The sequence below is a fragment of the Lepidochelys olivacea genome (genome assembly GCF_965140295.1).
Source record: "Lepidochelys olivacea isolate rLepOli2 genome assembly, chromosome: 7".
Lineage (NCBI taxonomy): Eukaryota > Metazoa > Chordata > Testudines > Cheloniidae > Lepidochelys > Lepidochelys olivacea.
The window spans coordinates 56,491,104-56,506,461 of NC_140417.1; the positions used below are offsets into that span (position 1 = coordinate 56,491,104).

The window sequence follows — 15,358 nt, forward strand, 5'->3', positions numbered from 1 at the left end:
GCAAATGGAAGTTTTGGTTATTTAACTATTTTGAAAAGATTTTCCTAGGGACAATAATTGTATGACAAATAAATTATGGATCTGATCCTGTTTTTCTTACGCACCTCAAACCTTCCAAGGCTTAAATGTGGGAAGCACTGTATGACAGAGACCCAAAATGAAGAACAAAAAAATTATTAATGCAGGATATTTACACTCATGCCCAGTTCACTTTGTAATGTAATGAAATTCTAGAATCTCACCATCATGATTATTTCTGGTGTTAATTTGCAACAGTAAGCAAGAGGGACACTGTGTCTGTGCGTGGAATGCAGTTAGCTTTGGGACAGTAATCAAGGACATTTGAGGATGTGCTGCACAGGGAGTTGAGTGCATTCAGAACCTGGGATTAGGCCCTATATTGATATATTTTGTTGTGACAGGTGCTCGCTAGTTATTGGTAGATTTTAATTATCCCCTTTTCCCCGCCATTTATAAACACGGATCAACTATCTTTTGGCACATTTACAATATAAGATATCATCTAGCCTGCGGACCCAATCCTGCAAACCTGTGCACCAATTTGCCAAGCGGGAGGGCTGTTTATGGAGGAATTGCAGGATCAGTTAACAAGGAAGCTCTTCCCCACTACAAACAATAACCCACGGGCACACACTGCACCCCTCAAACAATGACTGCGTAAACAGATTGACCTTCAGGGCATGTTGCAAGGTCCATAAACACCAGCTTTGTCAGACTGAGGAGTTGGGGAAGCAAGTTCTAGCATAGATCACAGAGATGCACTCTCCTGAATCATACCAATCTAGGGACTGTCAGCTGGAGTGTATTGTATCCCCTTTTCTTCTGTACACTCTGCTCTGAGATCATCGGCTCGTTTTGTTGTCATGTGATCTGTGCTGCATAATGGATTTATTGCCAGATTTTTTTTTTAAAGTATGAATCGCTTGAAAACAAAAAAAACCTCGGGAAGTCTTGTTGCCAGATGCAGTTGACGCTAAATCCATCCAGTGCTGTGGGTTTGGACTTTAAGACCATATACCTCCTTCAAAGCAAACCACCCTCTTGTGCAATCTTGCAATAACCAATGCAGCCTGTCTTTGGGGAGGCAGGCACGTAAGGGTATCAAACTCCACTGGCATTTTCAATATTCTCACTTTAAGACACTGCTGTCCATTCCACTCCACACCGATTTTGAAAAAAAAACAAAAACAAGTCAGCTCAGCCCCAAACCGAAATTCCATTGGGCTGTGTTGGTCTTTGTTGATGTTCATCACAAAATAAATGTTTATGTAAGTTATTCTCGGTCTCTTTCTCTCAAAAGAAAAAGATGCATTTCAGCAATGCTGGCAGATTGTAAAATAGATCAGCTCTGCGACTGTCAATCCACCGAAGCTAGAGATAGGTAGAGTGCATTACATCCAAATTACGTGGCTCATTGTTTCTTACCTTTAGTGCTGTGCATCATTCTCATTTCTAGATTAGGGGCTGCCTTAAGCTGGTTTACTAATTGTAAGGCCCCTTTATGACTTCAGTGATGTCTGAGTCATATACTGCCTTCCATCTGCATACAAAGCTTTGTGACCTCAGCTGAAGTTGCATGGCTGGACGGAGGGTAATATACTTCTATATTAAGGGCTTGGCTACAGTTTTAGTTCCGCTATCAGTTGGTTGAGAAACTCAGTGTACAGGGATAAGCTATACTGATTTAAGCACCTTTATGGCAGTGTAACTGCAGCCATCCTAAGAACTGGCCTGGTCTGATTATTTCAGGATAAAAAAAATCACACCAAAATAGTGTATTAGTCCTAAAAAAAACTCCAAACCTGTTTAGTCCAGGCTTAAATCTTCAAAGCCAGTAACTGGCCCTATCTTCATTCCAGGAGTGGAAGAGACTGTTTTTGCGTGTTTCATTCAGTTGAGTAAAGGATGTTGATCTTAGGTTGTCAGAGAAAGGGCTTGAACAGGTGCTGGTTGGTGCTCATTTCTTTTCGTGGTTCTGTGCGCAATCTTCATTTCTGACTGCTGCCTCCCCCTCGACCAGGGTGTCAGAGTTCATTGTACATTTTAGCTTCAGCAGTGCAGTTTCTACCATGTAGATATAGGCCTGATCCCGAGGCTGTACATGTGAGTAACATCTTTGAAATCAATAGAAATATGCCTATGAGTGAGGGCTGCGGGATCAGATGAGGCATCAGATCAGTATTATAGGTGTCTACAGATTAGACAAACACTGAATCTGTTTCCATCTTATCAGGTCATTTGTTTAAGTCTGAAGAATTTCTTCAGACAGAATTGCTCAGTGCATCAGCTTCCCGCCAGCCTCCACCAAAATGAGTGTGATTAATTCTTCTTGAAAACTCTTCAGTAGCACCTATTGCCTTACGCCATGTCTACGCTCGGAGTGTTTTGTCAGTGTAGTGATACCAGGATTAGGATACTATCTTGGCAAAGTGCTCCTAGGGTGGACGTAGTTTATATCCGTGAAAATGTGCTGTTGCCGGACGGGAAGCATGTTGTCTTTGTCCGTGTCAAAGATGGGATGCTGGGGCTAACATACCATGGTGTGATTTCGCCCCCTGTAATCCTTGTGTTCCTGACTTACTGCTGCAAATCTATTGGGTTTCCTTTCCCCTACCTTCAAGTCTAGCTGGACTGCAGAGTTAAGTTTATGACATAAAACCAGCACATTTTGCTGGTATAAACACATCCATACTAAGAGTTTTTGCAACCACTGCTTTGTTGGTCTGGGGTCACACCTCTTTATAGCCCAGCAACAAAGCTATGCTGGCAAAAGTTTGTAGTATAGATCTGGCCTAAATATCAAAGGACCACACAGGAAAGTTGTCCGGCATAGCAAGATCTATAGTGGGCTTTGCGGATTCTTAAAAGTCCAAAGCAAAATACAACATTAGCTGAGGAAAGAAGCAGGGAGGCCAGGTTTCTGGTTTCTGCTTCATAACTACTTTACACAGTGTAAGGAATAAAACCTACATTTCCTGCTTTGGTTGATCGGTTGGTCAAGCTTCTTGATTCCTTTTAACAGCAGAATTAAAGAGCATAAAGATTCCTATTATCATCAAATTACTTTGCATACTGCTTTGGGATATCCCAACTAAGGAACATGCTGTATTCCAGCTCTATTCTACTCTGCTCTCTCGATTTAAGAGATTCTTTTTGTCCCAATACAATTTCACTTCAACTGGGCTATGACTGTCCCTTGGGACACCAGATACATCACGGTTTCAGTGGAAGCATATAAAACACCATTTTGGGGTGGATGCTTATTATGTATGGGATACTAAGTCACAGCTCTTCCCATGGGGCACACAATACAGACCATCAAATAAGCATAGAGGACACTTAATTTCATCCTAATGCTTTGCCCTGGACACACTGACATGAAGCTGTCAATCCTTGGGACATTTCCACTGTAATCATTATAATCCACCACCACATGTCACCAGTGATTTATTATTCCTTTCTTGTTCTGGACCAAGGGTTAAATGATCACCCTCCTCCCCAGTGGCATGCCCATTACTAGGGGCAAGAAGTAAAAGTATAGCCCTTCCTTTGAACTGCCTACAGCATCGGCACTCTCTAGTCAACAATGCATTAGGCAATGTCGGATAATTCCGTGCATTTCCCTGCTACCTCTTATCTGAGGCCCTGGAAGCACAGAAATGCAGTGCCCTGGTAGGTCAGGATTATTAGCATCATTTTAGAGACAGGAAATGGAAGTCCAGAAGAGTTGACAGCGGTCCTGGCTCCCAGGCCAAGTGATCCGAGAGCTTCTACTGGAGGCTAGGGTGACATCCGTAAGTCCATTGTGGCTGGAAAGTCAGCTTGTCCTTCTGTCTCCTGAAGGCTGGGAGTTCCCTTTGCCAGGGGTTAATGTGGCACTTTCCCAGCAACGCTCACAGTGACAAACCAGTGTTACAGAAACGTCTGCACATGCGAGGGAGCCACTTGTCCAACTATATGAGCAGAAAGTTAAAAAAAAAAACAACCACCAAACATCCAGGGGCCCGAGGGCTTTGGCAGGGGGGAAAAGTGTCCCAAGGCCAGTAGCCGTGTCCTCTCCCAGCGTGCCTGAGTTTGGGGTTAGAGCTCACTGGTAGTTGGGAGGGCAAGAGCCAAACCAAGAAAAAGGGTTTATTATGAACGGTGATTTCATCCTGAGCGTGTCTGCACACACTGCTCAGGCAGCCTAGTGCTACACACGGCCACAAGGCCGTAGAGGACGGCAGATCACCCTCCTGTCCTGTAACAGATCTGCACTCTGGGTAACAGCTTTGCTGCTGCTGTTTATCTTCTAGTGATTAATGGGCTGCCTCGGGTCCTGTTGCCATTCCATTAAGATCAGAAACATAGGGGAGTTACACTGAGGGGTTTTGCAGCAGAAGACTCTGTTCTGCCCTTAGTTTTATTCCTATAGTCCTGACAAAATTGGAGCTAAGGCCCAGCAAGGAGGTTGCGATCCCTCTGTCCCTGCCCTCCTTCTTTAGCTGGAGCATCACTATAAAGACACTGCAGCTGAAACACCTTTGAATGAGTTTTTGTGCTGGATTCTCCTGCTTACATGTGTTTCTGGGCCTGAGGTGCAATGGCACTATAAATCCAGGCCCACTGAGCACCACATGCCTGGCTGGCCTAGCCCCAAGCTTCTGAACTCTGAGTCTGGATCCCTGAGTGCTCCTCCTGGATTGGACAGGCAGGAACCTCAATTCCCCTGCACACCTCTGCCTATTCCCCTGTGACGAGCTGGAACAGCAAGGCGGAGCTATTCTACCATAGGCCAGCCTCTCTCAGGGACCAAAGTGAAGAGAAACACATTGTCCTCATGAAATTGCAATTAAATAAACCTCAGAATGTTTATCACAGCTAAAAATAAACCTGCCCACAGGAGAGGGGTGAACATGAGTGCAAGGGGAATAGGGACTTGAAGGAGAGAGGGGGAAATTAATCAACTAAACGCCATCAGGAGAAGAGCCCTTTCCAGCCGCTTGATATGTTGGCTTGATGGAGCAGAGGAAGAGAGGGTCTTTGCTTACAAGATCCAGTGTAATCATTCAATTGCACCTTAATCTCAGATGATAACTAGAGGTGGGCTCTTCTCCTCGGCCAGTTTATATTATGACGTTTAGAGGCCACTTTTCAGCCTGAAGGTGGATCCTAAGCGGTTATTGAGACAGCGTATCAAGTCAGTACTGAAACATTGCCACTTTGGGGGTAAGCCACAGCACCTACCTCAAGCACCAAGCAACCAGATAGACAACCTTGTACCTTTATGTTACTAGTCCAAGTCTGCCCAGCATTGTTGTGTGAAAAGACTTTTGCTATCTTATAGTAGTTAAGGGACTTATGTGCCATGAGTTTGGCAGTCTTGAGTAGTTCTCAGTTGACAGCTATCTACACTACATAAACCACCATTGGCTTCTACGTCAGCTGCTAGATTTCAGTCAAGAAGTCATGTTGCATTTGCCATGGTGTGACCGAGTGTCACTAGAATTAGGAAAGAGAAGCCATATTTTTTAAACAAACAGGGCTTGGTCTCTATTTGTTTGCTAGGGAGGGGAGCCCTTAGCGAAGAATGAATGCTACTCTTTCCCACCCAGCATTGCCAGGCTAGGATAGAGTTTTTTCCTCAAAACTAGAAAAGGGCGTAAAATATGAAGGCCGAAAAGAATAATGCTCACCAGGAAACTAGACAATACACGATACACAGCAAATATAGTCCTCTCCCAGAGTGGGAGAAGGAAGGCCTGCCCTTCCACTGCCTCATAAAGCACGCTGGGAAAGGAAGGGGAAGAGTCTGAAGGCCTCTGGAATGGAGGCATTTCTCTAGTATTTGAAAGAACAGGAGCAGGTGCTGCCAAAAGGCCTCTGGAAGAGGGAAACCTGGGGTGTGGCTGGGTAGCAATTTGAAGGAAAACGTCTATTGTGTGTATATTTAGGAATCTGTGTCTCTGAGCCCTATGGCTCACTTGGCTATATGTAAATAGCTGTGTCTGTTCGAGCATTTTAAGATCTAGGGTGTCTGTTATACTTTCTATTCTTATTTATCCTACTGCTGCTATAATGGGTAGGATGTCCTGACCCATCCGTAGGTGCTGGAATTAGCGGTGCTGCTGCACCCCCTGGCTTGAAGTAGTAATAACAACCCAGATATATGGTTTCCGCCTTCAGCACCCCCATTGTAAAAATTCTTCCAGCACTGACCCATCTCTTGATAGTGACACAGACTGATCATTCTCTTCTCACCTCCTTCCACACCCTGGCGGAGGCACAGTGCTAAAGGTGTTGCCCGCTTTTGATAGGCTTGTGATACTATTTTTTTCTTAAAGAACCAGCTTCTGGAGCCACGTGACAACATGAGAACCTTAGCGTTCCTTTTGAAGAAGTAAGCTTTTTGTTGTGGAGAGACACTCGTAACTATCACAAGAGTGTACGCTAAAGGCACCAAAACAGGCAACACACAAACCCTCAACTTTTTTTAAACCAGTCTTATGAGTCAGGCCCCATTATGAATGCTTGGGGGGTGGCAATAGTGGAGCAGTGCATGAAGAACACCTGCCACTGCCCATGTTGTACCTGTCTTAGGCTGCTTGAGAACTTTTGTCTCCAGGACTGTCACGCCATCACCTTCCCCCAGTACTAGAGTCAAACAAACAAACAGCATGCACTAACTCCGCATAATACCTTGGGGAAGAGACTATAGCTTGTCCAGTGAAACACTGCAAGGAAACATAGATTTATTCTTTGCTCTCTGCTCTGTAAGGACTACAGCACCAGTCACTCTGAGCGAGGCTGGCTTTCATATTGCCACTACAGTTGCTACCCTAAAGCTGTGGTTCTTGAACTTTGCCATGCTAGACCCCCTGTCATTTAGCAATAGGGGCATGTTAAAGTGGTCATGACTCCCAAGGTTCAGAACTCATGCTTTGAAATTGACATTACCTTTATGATACAGTGATATTACAAATGTGACCACGTGATAACAGAGCAAAAGCTGACTTCAGTGGTAAAATCTTACCCCAAGGACAGATAAATCACAAGATAAAAATCCAGTGATGCTGTGTAGTGTTGCTCAGATAGTCTTGCTCAGTGTGTTCTTTCTGGGTGTAAAATCTTCATCTAAGATGAAATCCACCCTGACCCATGTAAAGCTCAAGTAATGAAACTTTATGAGTGTGTCTATGGTCTTGAAATAGTGGCTATGTCTCCTCTCTACTGGTTGCTTGAGATGATCTTGAGGAAGCTGTATCAATGTAAATCCTTATGTTGTGCCACTCACTCCATCACAGATCCTTTCCGCAGCATGACGGGGTGGGCAGATACTCCCAGGTATTTGCTTACCTGCAGTCTGCCCCGTGGTGGCACTGAAAAACTGAGACCTTTCACTGTCTTCCCTATATGAGAGGGCAAAAATTCACCCATCTCTTAAACTCCGCTAAGCTTTAAAGAAATCTAACCACTGTCTTTAAAGACAGTTCCAGCTAAATGGTTTCTAACCTGATTCGGTAATAGATGGAAGCAAACTGTTGAAACCACTTTTTAAAACAGGTTCTAGTTTAGTTCCCTATCTAGTTAAAAGCATTTTTAACATGGTTTAAACAGATTATGCTGTGTCCACACTTCCGGTTTAACCTTGTTTATACCATCAGCCTGAAGCAGTTTAAAAACGAACATTTTTTTGAGCCATGGAGATTGGATTCTCCGTCTTACACCTGGGCATCACTTACAGCCGGGCAAAGTAGGTGTAAAATGCTCCTGTTCTGGTCTGCTAGTGTTTCCATCACAGTTGGCACAGATGTAAATGACGCCACAAGATGCAAGACAGGAGAGAATGAGGCCCCTATGCAAACAGGACCCCACATAGGATGAAAATGTCCTTTAGGCTGCAGACAGGCAGGAGTCTGAATTCCTCCTTAAATCTGGTCTAGTGCAGAGTCAAGCCCTAGAAGAGAGGAAATTGTGCTTGACAGATGCAATCATATGCAAATGGCTGTAGAAGAGGGGAAATTATCATCTACAAACATTGGGCAGAAATTCCATCTGCCGCCTCCTCAGGAAGGGCTCTTAATAAATTCTGAGACAGCAAAGTGACACACATCTTAATCAAGCCTTAATCCAAGGAATTAATTCACTGCGCGTTTCTGCATAATTCCAGGAGTAATGCTAAAAGCCCTGGCAATATCAGCAGCAGATGGACTCCCTCCAACTCCATGCAAAGGTATTAAAGAAAACACAGCCCCTGTCACATCACTTCATGTACATACACATGGTGAAAAGCAAAGGGGCTGTGCCCTGCCGCTGCCTGGAGCTTATGCAGTCTGCAGACATCAAAGGCCAGGCTTGCAACGTGGTGGAAACTAGAACCTGCCTCAGAACAAATAAGGGGCTCCTGCCATGCCCTCCCTGGACAGGGGATCAGAAGCCCGCAGCAAGACAAATGACTGGAAAATGGGCACTAGGGCAACTGTGTCCATTTAGGAAGACACAGGACCTACAAAGTGAGCAGGGAAAAAAGGGAGGTTGACTCAGACCAGTGTCAAGACACGTGTGTCGGAGCTCTGGTAGCTCTTTGAACCAAGAGGCTGACTAAATGAGTACGTAGGAGGAGTGAGGATAAATCGTCCATCATAGAAGCTATCGGATAATAGTCATCAGAATTAATAAACCCCTCCTCTTCCACTCCTGGTGGTTCTCAAAGCACTTAACATACACTAAAGGCACTCAGCACTGGCCTCTCTCCCTGTTAAACTCAACAGGAGTTTTCCATTGACGTTTGTCGGGGCAGAACTAGGCAAATGCTGAGTGTTTTTGAAAACCGCGCCCCACGTAATTATCCTCCACACCCCTGTGAGGTAGAGTAAATAATTATTATCCTTGCTTATGATATACATGTTAGAGAAGCCCATCCAAATGCCCTGGATTAGAAATCCCAATTCCTAAACCACTGAATTTTGGGACTGTAGGAGATGTTTCCAAACCGGGATGCAAATGTCACAACTGACCCTATATCTGCAATGTCTAAATCCAAAACTCCGGGTCTGAACAGCCCCACACTCTGGAAGCTTTGAAACCCTACTCTGGCTCCCAATGTATTGCCTCAGGCAAGCTGCTATTCAATTTTAGTGGGGCTCCCTGGCTATAGAATGGGAATAGTTAGCACAGGTAAAGGTCACTTTAGAAATTAGTGTGTTCTGTTCACTCTCAATGAAGTAAGAGCACAGAAAATATTGCACATGCGCACTTGGATAAGAATCTTTAGTGCTGTCTGACAGCAAGGTCACAGGTCAAATTCGAGACCTTAGTGCAAATCTAGAGAAACTTCCCTCTCTAGCCATACATGGTAGGGCCTTTAACTCTTACTAGTCTGGAAGGAATGCGAAGCTGACCCCTGGTAACCTTCAGATACCCCAAATTAGGATGAAAGCACTTTCCCCACCTTGGCTTTACCTTAGCATAGAGCAATCTGGCAGGCTCTGGTCCCTTTGTAAGAGTGTGGCAGGAAGACATTGGGGTTGAGGAATACAAAAGGGGGTGGGGAGGTGCTATAGTTTCCTGCAGAGCCACTGATCATTACAGGTTTCAGAGTAACAGCCGTGTTAGTCTATATTCACAAAAAGAAAAGGAGTACTTGTGGGACCTTAGAGACTAACCAGTTTATTTGAGCATAATAATAATAATAATCATATTTATCTGATCATTACCAGCTCTTTAGGTTAGAAGGGGAAGCATATGGGCACATAGAATTACCATTAAAGAAGAACCTGGGGTCCATAAGGAAAAGCTAAGACCTTTTTAGGTTAAAAGTAAGGGGCCATCTTAACCAAGCTTGCTTTGTCCTCAGTCACCCAAGAGTGTTTACTGTTGTACTAATGCAGGGTTTACAGGGATCTGGATGGGTCTGGCCTGTCACTGAAAAGAACGGCATTCACTTGTAACTTTCTAGCTCTGGGTCAGCACTTGTTTACGCGTATCTGCCCTCTTGTTTGTGTCCCTCTATTGCTGTTTGTGTCTGTGCATATATGCCTGTGTATCTGTGTTCGCGTTATGCCTAGAAGTGATTCTTAGGGACTCCCCAGTCCTGTTTTTATGTGTGTCTGTAACATTATTTAGACCAGAGCAGCTTATTAAGAAGCAAAGGAGAAGGTGAGGGAGACCAGGGGATGATAGGGAAGGGGGACAGGAGGGAGAGTTGGATGTTTTGGGAAGGTGCTAACTGCACTTGGCCAGCCACAGGGCCACTTCCTCAGATCTCCATTACACAGCCTGCTCCCAATGTTGCTATTTCAGTCTGAATGTCACCTATAAATTGGAGGCTCTTTCTCTGAAGGCTGCAAATAGAAGTGCTATTAGATAATCTTTGATTTATAGGGCAGCTAAGTGTGGAGTTTAGTGAGGGCTGTGGCCAGTCTGCCCACTTCCCAGCCAGGAAACCCAGCCTGGGCTGGGGTCCTGCTCCTGCAGATTTCCTTTACTTTTCCTTGCAGAACTTCCTCTGCCCTGCATTGACTGGTCCCTTCCCAGAAGGGGTAGGAAGGGGGCATGATGTGAGCTCTACCTCTCCACTCACTCTGTGCCTATTTCTGCAGATCTCTCCTCCTCCTCCTCCACCACCACCACCACCACCGACTCCTGCCAGATGGATTTCAACCTGCTGACGGACTCAGAAGCTCGCAGCCCTGCTCTGTCCCTCTCGGATTCTGGGACCCCTCAACACGAACACAGCTGCAAGGGGCAGGACCATAGTGGTAAGTGCAGGCTCTTCCCTTCAGACCCTTCCCATCCCCGTCCTTGACGTTGCTGCCTGGCCAGAAGGGGTGGAACGGCCCTCCCACATAGCACCTGCACTGAATGGACACATCTCTGTTTTGCATGCCCCTTGGTGATAGTGCCAGGAGTCGCTCTGGGAAGAAGACTGGCTGATCCCCAGGGATCAGTTCAACATGATGCTAGAGGTTTAGGCTCCTGGGACACTCATCTCGTTAAATGGATGCTGGGCAGATGCCTTTACTAGGTCCAGGCTTTGTTGTGTTTGGTGCTGTATAAACAGAGCCAGTGACAGTCCCTACCCAAAATCATTGTAATCTAAAAGTGAGCCCTATAAAAACACCCCCAGTACTTGACATTTGGATCTTGGGCTCTTCCTTAAAAGGCTCCACCCTCTTCTACCTTCTCCAGAAACTCAGCAACAAACAGAACAAGGGGTCACGGTGTCTTCTTTGTAAGTCTGCAGATAGATGATGGTTTCCTAGAGCTGACTGTGTAGTTTGCAGGTAGGCTGGAGCGTTCAGTTTCTGCTAGGAATTAAAGCAGGGTAAAGGCTACAAACCTCTCAGTGGGTGTGTTTCAGGGATGCTGATTTTGATGACAAGGTTAGTTAGGAGCCTGACAGCTTCAGATCTGTCCTGATCCCACACCTGTGTCCTGGGAAGGAGAGAGGAGAGCAGATCAAGCAGCTCCCTGGAAGATGGAAGGGAGAGAAGGAAACCAGCCCAGGAAAATGAATGGGACAGTTTGTTATCCTATTCCTAGCAGCACACAGAGGAGGCACTGCACTTCCTTGCTTTCTAATTTGAGCATCACTTCCAGATCTCAGTCCGCTGTTCCCACAGACCCACATTGACCTATATAAAACACATCTGATCCAAAGTACATCCTGTTCCCTTCCGATCCAATTATATCACCAGGAGTTTAGCAGTTGACTTCAGTGAGAGCAGCATCTGGCCCTAGGAAGGGAGCAAGGTACAGTGTCTAGAGCAGGGAAGTTGGGAGATCTGGGTTGTGCCATGGACTTTCTGGGTGCCCCGGTGCTAGACCATAGACAAAAGGCCACAGAAATGCAAAGTCTGTTTAAAAGGTCTGGCATCACCATGTGCTGTGGGTAGGTGGTCCCCCTTTTGGACCTTGGCCCAGGAGGCTGGGAAGAGACACACCCTTTACCAGTTTAAGCCATAGACAGAGGGAAGGTCCAGCTGTCCCCCAGTAGTGTGACTTCCCCTCAGTGCTTGGAGCCCGCTGCTGATAATGGCCTCCTTCAGAGGTATTGCAGCTGGCTGCTTCCTCTGCTGTGGTTTTAGTTCCATTAATGGGTTGGATCAAAGTTAGAAGTGAGGAAAGGGCAGGGAGAATCTCTCAGGGGAAAGGCTCCTCCAAGGAGTCACGTTCAAACCTTCCAGATCACTTTTGATTTAATGCTCTCTGTGCACTTCAGGGCCCATCCAACTACCTTGGAAGCCAAGGGCCAGGTTCCCACTGACTGACAATCTCTCCCTCCCCATTCCTAAGAGAGCAGAACCCGGAAATGGCTTGCACCCACCCAGGGCCAGTTCCGGAGCAGCTAGAGATGCAGTCACAGCTGGGTACCAGGCACAGCCAGGCCATACCGCTGGAGCAGCGAGCCCTGAAGCGCACTGGAGAGCCCCTCCTTCCGGTAACCCTGCAGTGTCTCGGGGACCCTTGCTACAGAGGCTTTAGCAGCAATAAACGGGCGGGAGACGCCCCCTCTGCCCCTCCTAAAGAAGGCTGCCAGGTTCAGCTTCCACTTGATCAGGGCCCAAGTTACAATCTCTGCTGCAAGCTCCGCACCTCCACAGCGCACTCCTTCCCAGGCGGACGCGATAGGCGCTGCCCCGCAAGGCAACCCCAGCACCCGACAGAGCAGCCCCGCCCCGGCACGCAGGGCAGTGGAGCGCACAACCCCCGCCCCTCACTGTCACTCCCGCCCCGGCACGCAGGGCAGTGGAGCGCACAACCCCCCCCCCTCGCTGTCACTCCCGCCCCGGCACGCAGGGCAGTGGAGCGCACAACCCCCCCCCCCCTCGCTGTCACTCCCGCCCCGGCACGCAGGGCAGTGGAGCGCACAACCCCCCCCCCTCGCTGTCACTCCCGCCCCGGCACGCAGGGCAGTGGAGCGCACAACCCCCCCCCCCCTCGCTGTCACTCCCGCCCCGGCACGCAGGGCAGTAGAACGCGCACCCCCCGTCACTCCACCCCAGCACCCAGGACAGTGGAACGCGCATTTCCCCCCCACCCCCCCCCCCGTCACTCCCGCCCCAGCACCCAGGACAGTGGAACGCGCATTCTCCTCCTCCCCCCGTTGTCACTCCCACCCCAGCACCCAGGACAGTGGAACGCGCATTCCCCCCCCCCCCCGCCACTCCCGCCCCAGCACCCAGGACAGTGGAACGCGCTGTCACCCGCGCTCACAGCGCACCCGGGTCCACTGCGTGAAACAGCAACCGACACACACAAGGGCAACCTCGGACAAAGTCACAGGCGCTGGGCAGCGCCTAACAGGCAAACCAAAGTGCCCCGTACAGAACGCGTGTGGGCCCCAGGTAGTGTCAACCACCACACTCAGCTACTTGCTGCCCCGCATAGCCCCCAACTACACACACTGCACCAGCAAACACCCCCCCCCCATCCACTGCCCAGAGATACCCTCCCGTATTGCAGACACAGCCCGCTCAGATCTGGACACACAAACAACCCGCCCCAGACACTCAAACGTAACAGCCCCTGGCTACAGCCGCTTCATTTCGTCCCCCCTCTCTGCGCTGCTGTCCGATTTTCCTTTTTGCAGTGAGCTTTTATTGTTTGTCACGCGCAGTTTGTGTTCAAATCCTGTTCCACGCCCCCCCGTTGGGGTTTGTTTGTCGATATCAAATTCTTGATCTCGGGTCCGGGCGTCTGTTTATTGTCCTAGTTTCGTAGGTCCCAATTCAATCTGGTTTCGGTTTTTGGGGCGTTCATACCGGTGTTTTCCATCGGCGCTATTCCTTCGCTTCCTCTCCTTTCTCCACTTCCCTTTCGACCCGGGCTGGGATTTCACACGGTCTTTCTTGCTTTCTAATGACATTTCCCAGCTCAAATCTAACTGGTTTCGGGTCCCATTTGTAGACTTTGGTTCTTTTTCCCGGGGAACTGCGCGATCCGGTCAGCTTTGCCCCCGGTGCAGCTTCCTGGTGAAATACTCATGTTTGGAGGACTGGGGGGTGGAAAAGGAGATTTCTTTGTTAGTTAATCGGGAGCCGAGGGCTGGATCAGGCGCGGAGAGTAACCGGAACGAGGAACTGCTCAGTTCAGTCAGTTTCCTTTCTGGGCTCGATTATGCGCCCGCGGAAGCCGGGTTTAAACTCCCCCGCTCGCACTATCGAGGCCAGTCTCTCGCCTTTATCCCCAGCCGGGATGTGTGTGGGGCAAAGGAACAGCAGGAGCGGGACAGCTGCAGCGCAGCGCGAGTTCCCGGCCCGGCCCCGTGCAGACACCCGGCTCCGGATCCTTCAGGCTTCAGCTCTCAGGTCCTGTGCGGAGACCGGTCAGGTGAGCGGGGCCACCCGACAGTAGGGCTGGAGCCCGGTCAGCCAACCCTTGCCGGCTGCGTTGAGGAAGGCAGGGGGCTAAGGCGAGCCAGGGCCGGGGGCTGCAGATTGGAGAAGGGACCCTAGCCGGAGGCGGCCCGGCCTGGGAGCTGCACTCGGTGGAAATACTTGGCAGCAGGGCCAGCGATCAGGGCTGGGGTCGAGCAGTCCCCAGCCAGGCGCTATTCTCTCGGGGTCGCAGGGGAAGCAGCTGCGCTGAAAATGGGGCACAGTCACTATTGGTGACAGGGGTGTTACCAGCCACGGCTTCCTCGGGCACGGTTGGTGGAGGCGCAGGAGCCCAAGCCCTGCTCTGATGGCACCTCCGCTAGTGAGCCTGCCGGGGACAGGTGAGAAGCGGATTGACAGGCGCAGAGCTAGGGGCTGAGAGCCGGGGGCTGCCTGCGCGGGTACTTCGCTTTTTCAGACCCTCGGGAAAGCATCCGCTTGCTAGAATTAGGGGAGTCCGACGGAAGGTGGTAGGGCTCTCTCCCCCCAGGACCGCTTTCTGCTCTGCTAACCGCTAATTATTAAACCAGCCTGCAAGGGAGTGTCTTCCTAAACCCAGGCCAGGCGGGTCATTCCCTGAACCACAAGGATGTGTCCTTACCCGCTTTCCCGCATCCTCCCTGGCTAATGGAACCGGCGCCGATCTCACCCGTTGTAAATGTCCAGCCCCACATCTACCCAGCTTTCGACCTCACCTTGTGGCAGTGAGCTCCACCGTGTTGCGGAGGCGCCCCGAGATGCCTCGCTTGCTTTTCACTGAACGTGGCCTGGTGCTTGTTAGGAGAGGGAGCGCATTGCCTGGGAATCTACCGCCCTCCTGTCCCCTCCATGGGCTGTAGGAGTCCCAGCTAGGGTGACCAGATGTCCCGATTTTGGGGTCTTTTTCTTACGTAGGCTATTTCCCCCCACCTCCTGTCCCGATTTTTCACATTTGCTGTCCGGTCACCCGAGTCCCAGCGGTTCGGGGCATGTGCGCC

The 15,358-nt window shown here is 49.0% G+C and overlaps 1 protein-coding gene across 1 annotated transcript in view; it reads left to right on the forward strand.

Moving 5' to 3' along the window:
* Nucleotides 1-15,358, forward strand: part of PITX3 (paired like homeodomain 3) — a 39,392-nt gene that overhangs the window by 9,673 nt on the left and 14,361 nt on the right. Inside the window, exon 2 of the mRNA XM_084633578.1 lies at nt 10,602-10,760. Coding sequence (XP_084489704.1) covers nt 10,652-10,760 — 109 coding nt within the window. The 5' untranslated portion in view covers nt 10,602-10,651. The remainder of the gene's footprint in view (nt 1-10,601; nt 10,761-15,358) is intronic.